Genomic DNA, 14,444 nt, shown 5'->3' on the forward strand with positions numbered 1-14,444 from the left:
TTCTTCCGCATCTGTACGCGCCACTGGGTCGCCCCACTGCCGCGAACAAGCACTTGGGCTCGGGATAAAGTACGAGGGGTGAAGCGAAGAACTCCCAAAGTCTGGTTTGGTGCGAATTTTAGCCGGTAAAAGCCGGGAGGCGTGACGCTCGGGTGACAGCTGCGTGGGCGGGTCTTAAAGCGGAAGTAGCCGGCACCGCGTGGCTAGTTTGTCAGATGTAAACAAAGCGCTGAGTCGATGCACTTTCAGCGCCGTTTCGGACCAAAAAGTCGGTTCTGTGGGTGGCAAACACGGCGATGCGGCTTGGTGACTGTCGTAGAGGATTGTGGCTCGCCGCCACGTTGGGCGCAATGCTTCTTTCGCGACTGCTGTGCCAAGTTGGACGAAGTTAGCTTTTCCGCCGTAGCGCCCCTTTCTGCCAAGGGTTGCCAGATGAAGCGTTTGTCCCCCTTTTAGCAAGTGTGCTAATTGTGATGTTAGCACTTTTGATGCCGCATATAGAAATTACTGCATAACAACTTTTTTTGATCGTCAAAGCACCCACGATTAACTTGTATGGGGAACTTCAAGCGGAAATGACAACACACACGCATTTCCCAATAATAATAATAATACAATAATAATAATAATAATAATAATAATTTGAAAGGTGCTTGGAAATTAAATGTATTATTAGTATTATACATGTTATTTGAAAGCACTTTATCACACGCAGACACTTAACAAGAGCTTAAAATGCTGAATAAAATGCACACCTGAAGAAAAGCATCCATATTTGACAACAAAACACATTTAAATGAACAAAAATAAGAACAGTAAGTTATTGATGAGTTAAAAAAAAGTTTATAAATTCACATATGCGCCTCCATTTCTCTGTGTTGGTTGGATGTCAGTAAAACGTGGGTGACCTTTGGGACGGTCATGTGATCAAAATGTTCTTTGTTCCCTTTGTTGCTCCACAGAGCTTCGCGATAAACATGAAATGGTTGGACCTCTTCGGACGTCTAAAATGTGTCGTGATCGGAATGATTCACGTGAAAGCTTTACCAGGTAACACTGATCTATTACCACCTTTCATTTAGGGAGAAACATGTTCGCTGATTATGATTTACATGATGTGCAACTATTTGACAGGTTCTCCACTTGGATCCTTAAAAATGCCCCAAATCATTGAGGAGGCCTGTTGGGAGGCAAGCGTATACCGCAACGCAGGACTGGTAAGCAGCAAGTTCCCTCTGATCAAATATCAATCGGTCCACTCTTGTTCTTCACTCTGAGGATGGAGTACCCACAGGGTCTATTCTCTGTACACCTTTGTTCAACCAAGACGTGCCACTTGGCATGCAGAATGTACAACAATGGAACTGTATTAACATACAGTGATACCTCGGCTTACAAACGCTTTTAGCTCATGAACTTTTCGCCTTACAAACATTAAATTCACGAGAATCTAATCTTGGCATACGAACTAGTTTTCAGCAGACGAAACACACCACACAGTGCCACGGTCGCTGGCAGACTAGGTTTCGGTTGATTAACACCAAACCACATGGTCGAACAGCGCCACGGTGGCTGGCGGACTAGTTTTCCACACCTACTTTCTTTGAGTGCACTCAGTGCAGATGTGGTTTGTTATCGAGTGGAGTACATTTGCTTTTTTTGGGAAAAAAGAGTCCACCACAGGCTAGTGTTAAGCCGAAGAAGACACAAAAGAAAATTGCGGTCGAGCAGAAGAAGGAGATCATCGAAAAACACGAACGAGGTGTGTGTTTGTGTGACTTAGCGTCCCACTACCAGTATGCTAAGTCGACCATTGCTACATGTGGCAAAGGCTGTTTCTGTGTTGTCTAAGCAACGGTCTCAGGCTACAGAAGAGGGTGAAAAATTTCTGTTGATTTGGATTGACGAAAACCAGCAAGCAGGGGACAGAGTGTGAGGGCATTATCGTCGAGAAAGCACGGCAACTTCACTCGGATATCATCAAGAGGCAACCTGGAAGTTCATCATCCATTGACAACGGCCATCACAAAGATCAATAAAACGACTTTATTATATAGTACAGTACATTTCTTTAATTACAATACAATAGCACATTTGTTATACATCAAATAAGGTTTATTTTGTGTAGTTTTAAGGTTTATTTAATAGAAAATGATGTTTTATAGGGACGTGGAAACGGATTATTCTCATTTTTAATTGTTTCTTATGGGAAATAAATGTTTGGCAGACGAACTTTTCACCTTACACACACTTTCTGGGAACCAATTAAGTTCGTAAACTGAGGTATCACTGTACTTTATATCAGATCACAAGTTATTATATTTTCAGGTGACATAGACTCATTTATGAAGTTTTCACTACTTTTGTGAGATAAAATATTCCAGTTGTACAAAAGTGTTCACTTTTGAAGAGGGAGACCATGATGAAACTGAGATGCGATGGTTGGAGTTAAGTGCAAACCTTCATAAATGGAATCGGGCTTTGATTAGAAGTGACAGAAATCAATTCCAGACAGAATACACCCGCCACAATTGAAAGTGCCTGCGATTTAACCCCGAATTGAGTTCGGATGTTCGAGTAGGCTTTCATATGCACCGTATATATTTGGATTGGATTGGATTAGCGGCATTAGCCTTATGACGCACAACAACACAAAGCGACAAAAGAAAACACAAAACAACAGCAAGCTAACTATCTGTTAGCTAGCTAGATAGCTTTCTATCTATTTGAGTTACTTCCTTGTTGAGTGAACACTGCTCACCCACAGAAAAACTTATCCTGTGACTATAAAGTGACCTTGAGAGTTTAGAAAGGGCCCTAATAAATGAAATGTATTATTATTATTATTATTATTATTATTATTATTACAGTAAAGTCTCGTTATATCGATATTCAAGGGAGTCCGAAAAAATATCGATATAACCGGGACTATCGGTATATCCGACCCTGTTTGCATGTAATTTTCTCTGTGCGTGCATAGAAATAGTATCGATATAACCGGGACTATCGATATATCCGATATCGATATAACGAGACTTTACTGTATTATTATTATTACTCGGGTGCCATCTTGGACTTCCTTTTTTTGGTTTTTGTCACCATTTTGTCATGCATGTTGCGGTCATCTTTTTGTTTTTCATGGAATTCCAGATTGATTCTCATCACCTGCTCTGACTAACTCTTCCTTTTCAACTGTAGGACGGCGTGATGGTGGAGAACATGCACGACGTCCCGTACTCACTGTCGCCGGGTCCCGAGGTGAGCGCGTGCATGACATCCGTGTGCGTGGCGGTCAGGAATGTCTGCCCATCCATCCCCGTCGGCGTACAAATTCTGTCCGCCGCCAACCAGCAGGCGCTCGCCGTCGCTCTTGCATCAGGTGATCACGTCCGCTGGCTCAATTCTGGGGAAATGTGTACAAATTGGGGTCACTCGCTTTCACTGTCATTTACAAATACAGGTAACATCCAATTTACGATCGGCGGGAGTTACGATTACCCGTACTTACGACCATGCCTGCCAGACTTTTTTTTAATTTAATAATATACATTTCATTTATAAGCGGCTTTCAAAACTGGGGAAGTGGGGTGGCTCGGACGAAGATATAGAAAGTCCAGGGTAATACAAAGTACAAATACAAGTTGACAGCGTCCGGTTTTCGTACCCGCTGTCCTGAAGACGGAAGTAGTGGCAAGCGGGGAGGCGTGGCCCAGCCCCAAGCTGTCAACCCGAACGTGACAATCGGGGGGAGGGAGGGGTGTCCACCGACGCCGAGGCGGAGCGGGTGGGATCGCCGCGATGCAAACGCCGCGTCAGACTCACGGTCAACACCGCCGCCTCTTTGAGACAGGTGACCCCTTCTGGCTTCTCCATTAGCAGGGCAAGCGATTTTTGGAAAGCTCGCATGCGTGGGAAGCCGTGCGTATTTGGGTCAGCAGAAAGCGTGTGCGCCGACACAGTAATATTGATAATACGAAATATAAAATGATTAAAATGACACTAAAAGTTCTAAGATTTATAAATGAACTGTCAACATTTTGGTACATAATAGTATTCAACAGAACCCGTTGCTTAAAAACAACAGATTGACATCGTATACTATCCTGTCGTACAAGAGATACCAGCGTGTCGTCATTTGTTATGATCATGTGATCCTCACGTCAGCCATTTTGAATGCCTTTCGATTTACGACCGTTAGACTTACGGTCGTAACTCGGATGTTACCTGTACAGGTAACGTGTGACTTACGACGAGTTCAGTTCCGACAAAACGGTCGTAAGTCGAAATGGTGGTAAGTCGAAATCCAGACTCGGATGCTAAATGACTCGCAACCCACCCCCCCACTCTGGTGCCATCATACGGTCGATTGCTGTGCGAGAGTGAGATGCTGGCTGGCCAAATTTGTTGTACGCGTTGCCGGCCTGCCAGGCGTAGAATTAAAATTAAAAAAAAAAAGGGTCTGGAGGTTGTGGTCGTAAGCACGGGTGGTCGTAAGTCGAGCTGGTCGTAAGTCGGATGTTACCTGTATTGTGGGTGTCAGGCGCCCACTTCATCCGAGCGGAGGGTTTTGTGTTTTCACACGTGGCTGATGAGGGTTTGGTCCACGCTTGCGCCGGAGAACTTCTGAGGTACCGCAAGAACATCGGAGCGGATGACATCCTCGTCTTGACGGACATCAAAAAGAAACACAGGTAGCCTCGTCGTATTTTTGGGACGTTCTGTCTGGAAAAACTGTGGAAGATGTTTGATTGCGCCAGATATTCAAAGTCGCTTTTTGCAAAGGATGATGAAATACATCAAAAAGTAAGCGAAAGCAAAGGCGGAAGGGTACGTCCGCTTTTGAAGATAAATCGAGCTGGCTACCTAGCTAGCTATCTATTAGCTATCTAGCTATCTATTAGCGATATAGCTATTTAACTGGCTAGCTATATAGCCAGCTATCTATTACCTATGTTCTTGAGAGTTTTGAGAGGCGCTTATAAATCTCCTTTCTTCTTTTCCTTTCGGCTTTTCCCTACAAGGGGTCGGCACAGCAAATCAGTGTCCTTCATCTTTAGAGGTTTGATCCGCATGTTTGTTTTGGCCAAGCTTTTACGTCGGATGCCCTTCCTGACACAACCCTCTGTATTTATCCGGGCTTGGGACGAGCACAAGAAGACTTATGTCCCTTTGTGGCTACAGAACAAGCAACTCGCTCAGTAAAAGGCTCCCAAACACAAAATACAATGTATTATTATTATTATTACTATCATTATTATCATCATCATAATAATTATGATTATTATTATTATTATTATTATTAGCTATCTATTAGCAAGCTAGTTTTCTATCTATTTGAGTTACTTCCGGGTTGAGTGAACACTGACGCTTATTGCTGCCGCTGCTCACCCAGAGAAAAACTTATCCTGTGACTGTAAAGTGACCTTGAGAGTTTTGAAAGGCACTTATGAATGAAATGTATTATTATTATTATTATTATTATTATTATTATTATTATAAGTACAGAAAGGACTTACCGTATTTTCCGGTGTATAAGGCTCACAGAAATAAACATCTTGATTTTCTTGAAAAGATGACCCTCGCCTTATATGCCGGTGCACCTTATATGTGAAGTTATATTGAGCCATGATAGGTCTCGCAACCACTGTCAGAAGTAGAAGAAGTATCCCTATCCTTTACTGTCGCACCTTATAATGTGGTGGGCCTTATACTATATGTATTTGGAAAACTTTGATATAATTATATATTATGTTTGGAAAACTTGTTTTCATGAATTGAAGGTGCGCCTTATACAGTATATGGAAAAAAACTTTGAAATACATCATTAATTGGGGGTGCTCCTTATATATCAGTGTGCCTTATATTTGGAAAAAATATTTATTGTATTTGAAAAACTTTTTTTTTATACATTGAAAGTGCGCCTCATAATCCGGTGCACCTCATATATGGAAAAAGTTTGAAAATACACCATTCTTGGGGGAGGGGGGGGGGGGCTTATACTCCGGTGCACTTTATAATTGAAAAACTGATATATTTCTATATTATATTTGGAGAAACTTTTTTCATTCATTGAAAGTGCGCCTTATAGTCCACTGGGCCTTATACACCGGAAAAAGTTTGAAAATACACCATTCATTGGGGGGTGCGCCTTATAGTCCGCTGCACCTGATATATTAAAAAAGTTTGAAAATACATCATTAATTGGGGGGGAGGGGTGCTCCTTGTACACCGGTGCGCCTTATAATTGGAAAAAAATGATTATATTTGGAAAACTTTTTTTTCATTCATTGAAAGTGCGGCTCATAATCCGGTGCACCTTATAGAGCAGGGGTCGGGAACCTATGGCTCGCGAGCCATATATGGCTCTTTTGATGATTGCATATGGCTCGCCGATAAATATTACATATTATAATACATATTGTCGTTTTTTTCGTCGTTCATTTCCCGTTGGGGCTGCAGTTGGCGGAAAGCGCAATTTTGATTGGATGACACTGACCTAGAATGGCCGAAAGCGCCATGTTGATTGGATGATAGTGGCCATCATGTTGAAATAGGTAAACGCCCCTTTAAATGAGCCCAACTTGTGCACTTCAGCGTGAATGCACCGGAGCATTAGAGGAGAGAAAATGTTCTGATTCTAATTTGCAATGAAACAATACCATCGATGAAACAGTCGAATGTCAGTGACGTTTTAACAAGCCCCATGTTAACGTTAGCATCGACATACTTCTGCGAGAAGTAGATTGCAGATAGCAAGTGTGGAAGCTTATGAGCCGTGTGCAGGCTAGCTAGCAGTAACTTCGCCTCTGGACCGGCAAATTGAATTTCATTCCGATAGTTTGCCTGGATTTTTACCAAACACGAGGAACGGAAAACCATCCATGTTAACGGTGAGTACTATCACAAAGTTATTTTAAATAATACATTCTGATATTTTGTTGAAAAGTGGCCGCGCGTGCGCGTGTGTGTGCGCGCGCGCACGCGAGCGTTTGTATGTGCGCGCGCGCGTGCGTGTGGCTCTCGCTGAAAAATATTTCTAAATATTTTACTTTTATGGCTCTCTTAGTCAAAAAGGTTCCCGACCCCTGTTATAGAGTATATGGAAAATTTTTGAAAATACATCATTCATTGGGGGGTTGGGCCTTATACTCTGGTGCACCTTATAATTAAAAAAACTTTGATATAACTCTATATTATATTTGGAGAATTTTTTTTTTCATTCATAGAAGGTGCGCCTCAACGTCCGGTGCACCAGGTAACATCTGAGTTACGACCGGGTTCCGTTCCGACAAAACGGTCGTAAGTCAAACGGTCGTAAATCCAAAAGCATTCAAAATGGCCGACGCGAGGTTTATACGACAGAATAGTATACAATGTCAATCTGTTGTTTTTAAAGAACGTTTTCTATTGAATACTATTATACACAAAACTGCTTACAGTTCAATTATAAATCTTATAACTTTTAGTTTCATTTTAATCATTTTATATTTTGTATTACCGATTTTTATCACTGTGTCGTTCTGCTGACCCAAATACGCACGGCTTCCCACGGATATGCGCTGTTTAAAACTCGCTCTCCTTGCTAACGGAGAAACCAGAAGAGTTTGCCCAACACACACGCTTGGATTTAGGCGGACGGCGAAGGAAAATAGTCTCAAAGAAGCAGTGGCGGCGCGGGCCCGACGGTGCGTTCTCGTCGCGCCGATCCTGTGCGCCCGAGCGCCGCCGGCCGGCGTCGGGGGAACCCTCGACCTGGGCGACGACCCCCCCCTCGGCGTCGGTGGACACTCCCCCGCCGGTGCCGTTGTGACGGGTAGCGCAACACAATCACGCGCTTGGCTGGCGAATATAGTCGTACGCGTTTTTGAAGAAACAGTTATTTTGTATTCTCATTTTGTGCAATGATCTAATACTCTCTGTTATGATAAATGGGGCATGCTGAATGTTTAGCGGATCTGGCAATGCAGCCACAACGCTACGTATGGTCCTTTGACAGCGATAAAAAATATAGTTCTTATACAATGCTGAGAGAGGCGGTTGCTCTCTGTGCTCCGGAAAATAAACATCCTACTTGTTCAATGTAAACAAGAAGGGCCACCTTTCCTACGGTCCCAGCCGTAGCAAAAAAAAAAAGGGTCTGGCGGTCGTGGTCGTTAGTACGGGTGGTCATAACTCGCACCGGTCGTAAATCGGATGTTACCTGTACATGGAAAAAGTTTGAAAATAAATCCAACATGCTGATTGCGTACGTGCGTGATGACATGTGACTACAGCTCTCACGCTCTGACGTCGGACGTGAGCGTGGCCGAGACGGCTCGGGCCGCAGAATTCTTCCTATCGGACGGACTCATCCTGACCGGAAAGTCCACGGGAGCCGAGACCGACCCCCAAGAACTCGCCGGTGCGTAACATCGTGCTGATAGGCCTTGGTGAAAAAAAAAAACAAAAACAAAACAAAACACAATCAGCGGCCCCCGAGGCCTTCTCTGGAGACAACCTCCTTTTTGTCGTCTTCATGCAAGACGAGCACCCTCTCCACTTCCTCCTTCTTGTGCTTTGTCATCCCACTTAAGAGGTGAAGCGGGCAGTGAGCCTTCCCATCCTGGTGGGTTCAGGTGTGACTCACGACAACGTGGACGGCTACCTGGGAGCCAGCGGCCTCATCGTGGGCTCGCACTTCAAAAGCGGCGGCTCGTGGAGCAACGCGCTCGATGTGCGACGCATCAACAACTTCATGAGTAAAATTCGACGCCTCCGAGAAAGCCAATGACCCCGAAGGAAGATCGCCCGATCCCGCAGTGGGCCGGGTGCATCTCTCCACTTTGCTTTGGTCTTTTTGTGCTAACAGGCAGCCGCTAGTTAGCGATGAAATGACTCTTATAGACCCCCCCCTCCGACACCCAAATATTTTTTTACATACATACACACATACGCGCGCGCACACACACACACGCGGACACACACACACACACACACACACACACACACACACACACACACACACACACACACACACACACACACACACACACACACACACACACACACACAAGGTCCCCATAGGTAAATGAGTCCCCAATGACCAGTGTGCAGTCAAGTTTAAGTCCCGATGAGGTTACAAAAATGAGAACACACACCTGCACACGCACGCACACGCACGCACGCACGCACGCACGCACGCACGCACACACACACACACACACACACACACACACACACACACACACACACACACACACACACACACACACACACACACACACACACACACACACACACACACACACACACACAGGCTTCATTTTGGATCACAAAGAGTCACGTTGTGGTTCTACTTATAGTCCACTACATGGCGCTGCACACCAAACAATCGTACGTTCCTCATTTTGTTTGAATTTGTTCCTTTACCCCGGGTTGCGCAGAAAATATTGGAAATATATTTTAAGAACTAATATTTTGATCCTTTACCTTATGATTATATGATACACAGCTAACACACGTTTCATATTTTACGTTGTCTATTTTTTAAAAATATGTATGTACATTTCTCCGACTTCAAGGGACAGTTAGGACGGCGGAAAAAATCATTGGCACCACCCTACCCACTCTCGAGGACTTGCCCATTGCAAGAATCCAAACAAGGGTGTGGAAAAGCCTACTGGACCCTCCGCACCATGCCCACCACCTTTTCCAGCTACTCTCCTCAGGCAGACCTACCGATCCATGCGCACCAAATCCAGCAGACATTGAAACAGCTTCTTCCCCCAAGCCATTAACTCTTTCAACAGTAACCCAAATAGAACTGTATAGTGCTTCTTTGCAATTTTTGATGATGATACTAGTGCGGCGTGTTCTCCCGGAAACAAATTCCTTGTCTGTTCTACATACTTGGCAATAAAGATGATTGTGATTCATATGGTCAATTATTTACCAAAATATTAATCACTTGACATTTAATGTTACATAAATAAAATACGGCATCATTTATACATCTGAAAAAAAAAATTAAGCTTTGGCTTGTTATATAATTTTTTTCAAATCTTATCAACGTTACCGTATTTAGAACATCTGTTTCAACCTCAAATTGTCCAACAATTTCACAATAGCAAACTAACAAGCTAAAATACAAAACCCAAATTCCATCATTCAATCATTGTTGCACAGGATTTGTATCTATAGATTTTAATGAATGATAAATTAAACATCTCTCTCTCTCTCTCTCTCTCTCTCTCTCTCTCTCTCTCTCTCTCTCTCTCTCTCTCTCTCTTCTCTCTCTCTCTCTCTCTCTCTCTCTCCTGTCGGCATTTCACACCTAGGCCTTCAGTGAAGTCCTACTTAGTCGGACTTGAACAAATATCCCTCGTAATACCATAATTTATGACACAACGGCTGGAGATATCATTCACAAAAACACACGCACGCAGTACTGGGCGTGGCATCACCTTAATCGTCTACAACACTGGCTATTTTCCGGAGCAATTAGACATGAATAAATTTGCATCAGCAATTAGAACTTGTCACTATATGTGATACTGCAAACACAAAGGAAATTTAAAATCATTTGTCCACAAAGTTTTATTAAGTCCACCAAGAATATGCAATCTTTAACAAGATTTTACGCTAAATTACAAAATGTCAGTTTAATATAAGAAAAACAACAGGACGTTCACAAAACGAACTATTTGTTGAAAATAAAAGTAAACAAATCTTTTTCATTTGTTCTTGAGAATAGGCCTACATGCGACAGCGAGTTGTCCTCTGCTTCAGCCATTGTGGGTTAAAAAAGCGAGTAGATATACTTGGTTTTTCTGCTAAAGTTTCCGGGTCTGATCTGTTGTAGCTTGGTGGATTTGCATAGCGCTGCCTCCGCTGAGGGCTGAGGTAAAGTGAGTATCCAATCACAGGACGCGTACATGTCATGTTCAACGCAAGGCCCTCTCGCTGGCCTTGCTGTGCCAACTCGTGATCTGATTGGCTATCGCAACTATATATCAACTACATGTGCCCATTCATGTACAGCGCACAGACGCCCTCACTGTTGATTCTGAAGGCGTCGGTCAGATTTCATACAGCCTGGCGACACAAGCTAGCTGAATTCTGATTGGATTAAAAACTCTTACCTAAAACTACAACACCGAAAGGAGCATAACCAAATGGATATAACATCAAGAAAACAGTATGTAGAATAATTATATATATATTTAGAAAAAAGACTTTTTTTTAAATGAAATTGACTTTTATTATAATTATGATAATGATGTCTGATTATGTTAGGCCAGCAGAGAAGGCCTTGCTGGCTCTGACGGCCCACCACTGTCACTATGTATATCTATATCTCTTTCTCTTACGATATATCTCTCTCTCTCTCTCTCACTATATATCTATATCTATCTATATCTCACTATATATCTCTCTCACTATATATCTATATCTCTCTCTCACTATATATATATATATATATATATATAATATCACGAGAGGTTAGCTCTCAGCGGGACAGGACAAGGAGCGCAATGGGCGACAGGTTTGGATACAAACAAAGGTATTAATAAAGGGTTTCAGGGGGAATTCACAAGCAACAAAGGTTTGAATCGTGTCTCTTCCAATACTTAAATCAAGATAAAGTCTCTTCTGAGGTGAAACTGAAGACAGAGTTCTTTTCCATGTGGTTCTAGGCCTCACCCCTCTTGATGTCCTTCTCAGGTAGCCTAGCCACCTTTAGCAAGAGTCCAAATCCAGTGTCTGTCGTATGGTCGCAACTGGTGATGATTTTCATGCAGCAATCAGCTTGTCTTCCCCGGCCTCCACACTCAGAGACTCTCTGCCTTAAGAGCCTTGCCTGCCAATCAAGCTGTGATCAGCCGCAGGTGTGTGGTTTGAATTGCTGCCTTCCACCAGATGGGGCCAAGACTCTCTCTGGGTGGAGCCATCTTAGGGGGATGTATTTGCCCTCCAGGACACAACCTCTCGTTACATCACAATATATATATATATGTGTGTGTGTGTGTGTGTGTGTGTGTATACGTGTACATGTGCATTGTAGCATTTCGGACCAGCTCGCGGAGGTGTCTGTCCAGCCCAATACGGCGGAGCGCCCTCAACATGTGGCGGTGGTCAACTGTGTCGAAGGCTTTGGCAAATTCTATGAAGACCACCGCCAGATACTTCCTATCCCGAGCCGTCCTCCTGACGATGTGATCCAAGACGGTCAGGTTCTCGCCGCATCCATCTGTCTTCCGCGAAAACCCTTTCTGCCTGGGGTGAATCGGATTGCCTCTTGGTCATGATCTTCATGAAGAGCCTTAAGAGGACTGAGCTGATCGTAATCGGCCTCCAGTTGGTCACCCTGTCAACCTCACCAGGGTCCTGGGATTTGGGAATAAGCGTTGTCCGGCAGGTCTTGACGGCGGTTGGAATTGTCCCGTGGACAAGCTACGAGGTGAAGAGGGCGGCCAGAGCGGTCCCCTGTGGGTCATGATTAAGGAGCTCCTTCTTTGTGATCTTGTCCGCGGACAGGACAAAGTTGTGCAGGAAGTCCGCGCCAAGGATGGGGTGAGGGACATTGGCGACGGTGAAGATGAAAGGGAAGGAGCGACGTAGGCCCAAGTCGAGGTTGAGAAACCGTTGGCCATACGTCTTGATGGTGGTGCGGTTGGCAGTTTGCAGGGACACTCCAGCATTGGGGTTCCGGCGCTCTGCAGGAGAAGGGGGAAGAACACTGATGTCAGCAGCTAAGTTGACCATGAAGCGTCTGCTCGATGTCCGCTCGCGGACATTAATGATGCGGCTGGTTGTGGAGTCGCCAGGCGAGCGGGAAGCCGTGTTCACTCCCTCACTGGGTCGTTTCCCGACTTCTTGCATGGCTCGCGGCATCGTTTGGCCCCAATATTGGTGGTACCAGCACAGGTCCGGGTCGGCAGGCTGCTTGGGCTGCGCTCTCGAATGGGGCGGCGTCCGTGATTACGACGGCGTTCCCGACTGCGGCTGTGTTCCCCGATTTCAGTTCGCAGAGCACACATCACGTCGACAAGCAGTTGGAGAGCATCAGTCGAGGGCCCTGGCTGCATGGCTGAAATGGTGGGCTGCACCGCGTATGCCTCCGCCACTTTGTCGGCGAGGCCGGCCAATTCCTGCAAGGTGGAGTCAGGTGGTGTGGTCCCCAGGACTGCTTGGACTATGGTGGGCAGCTTCTCTACAACAACATGCCGCAGGAAAAAAACCCTGGTCCTTGATGCTGTTGCCCGCCACCGTCTCGAGGCGTTGCAGGACCTGGGAGGGCCAGCTGTCAACCAGCTCAACGTCATGCCTCAGGGCTGTGTACCTCTGGTGTTCCGTGACGGTGGTCTGCCTCAGGATTTCCTGTTTCAGCCGCGTAAGGATTCTCGGCTAGAGGGTCGAAGATGACTCGGCGCACACGACCAGCCAACTCCGGAGTGAGGGCAGCGACCACATAGTGGAATCTGGTGGTCTCCTGGGTGATGCCACGGTTGACGAATTGGGAGTCAACCACTTGGAACCAGAGCTACATGTCATCGTGCCGGTGGGGCGGGGGAGTTTGAGGGAGGCGGAAATCTGGTTTGATGTTTCTCTTTATTTGTAGAATGGTAGTTGACAGATCTGCCAGGCTAGTGACACGCAGATGTATCCCAGAGCTTGATCATGGCGTGGACTCGAGCAAGACGTGCTGTGAACTCCGTCCGATGCAGTGTGGGTCTCTACGAGTCTGCGTGCGTGTGTCTGAGTACGAATGAATCTGTCCCGCCAAGCCATTCAAGTAATGCACAGCGGAATTGGACGGAGTGAGCTTACCACTCCTGCTCGACACTGCAGCCTCCAGGTCACTGTTCAACGTTTCCACAGTTCAACACCTATTTCCTCACCTCTCGATCAAGGGCAACGCCGAAGACTTGTTTGGATATGGCCACACTAGGATTGGCAGAGTGGCACTACCACCTTCACAGTGCGCTATGGCTGGAGGACTCTCTCCCCCTTCACCTTCCACCATCATGGTGCCAACCTCTTGGGCTAGGACTTGTTTTGTGCACTTGGGTTTTCCGTCTCTGACAATGTGGGTGCCACAATTCACCCCCTGGTCAATGGGGGTGTAATAAGGGTCAACCAAGCAGATGACCTTCCCTACTCTTCCTTAGCCAACAGAGGGGAGAAGCGCGAAGCAACCCACACTTACTGGGTTGGACTGGGACCGCATTCGTTGGCTGAGCTGCTCACACAAATTGGACTCATTCTGGACAGCACCAGTCCAGATTACCGCGCAACTCAGACCGACCACCTTCCGTCTGGCTGACGGGTCACGTTGGCATGCCAGCCACCTAAGGAGAGTGGCATCACCGACCTGTTTGAGCGACAGGGCTATCACAGATATGGTCTTCTCAGATATAGACTACTGACTTTCCTGTAACACATCCGAGACCACCAGTGGGGGC

The 14,444-nt window shown here is 45.4% G+C and overlaps 1 protein-coding gene across 2 annotated transcripts; it reads left to right on the forward strand.

Moving 5' to 3' along the window:
* Nucleotides 1-26: 26 nt before the first annotated feature.
* On the forward strand, nucleotides 27-9,914 carry LOC148900177 (uncharacterized protein F13E9.13, mitochondrial). 2 transcript variants are annotated; one of them, XM_088991747.1, is made up of 8 exons: nucleotides 27-125; nucleotides 963-1,050; nucleotides 1,135-1,217; nucleotides 3,199-3,379; nucleotides 4,541-4,691; nucleotides 8,274-8,401; nucleotides 8,574-8,738; nucleotides 9,561-9,914. In XM_088991747.1, the coding sequence occupies exons 2-8, from the start codon at nucleotides 978-980 to the stop codon at nucleotides 9,896-9,898; spliced, it is 1,119 nt and encodes a 372-aa protein (XP_088847873.1). In that variant the 5' UTR covers nucleotides 27-125; nucleotides 963-977; the 3' UTR covers nucleotides 9,899-9,914. The 2 variants fall into 2 exon arrangements, with proteins under 2 accessions (XP_088847873.1, XP_088847874.1); XM_088991748.1 differs by lacking the exon at nucleotides 9,561-9,914 and having other exon boundaries at nucleotides 8,574-8,989.
* The last annotated feature ends 4,530 nt before the right edge of the window (nucleotides 9,915-14,444 follow it).

This window comes from Hippocampus bargibanti, linkage group LG03 (genome assembly GCF_051943395.1).
Source record: "Hippocampus bargibanti isolate YZ-2025 linkage group LG03, ASM5194339v1, whole genome shotgun sequence".
In the NCBI taxonomy this organism is placed as follows: domain Eukaryota; kingdom Metazoa; phylum Chordata; class Actinopteri; order Syngnathiformes; family Syngnathidae; genus Hippocampus; species Hippocampus bargibanti.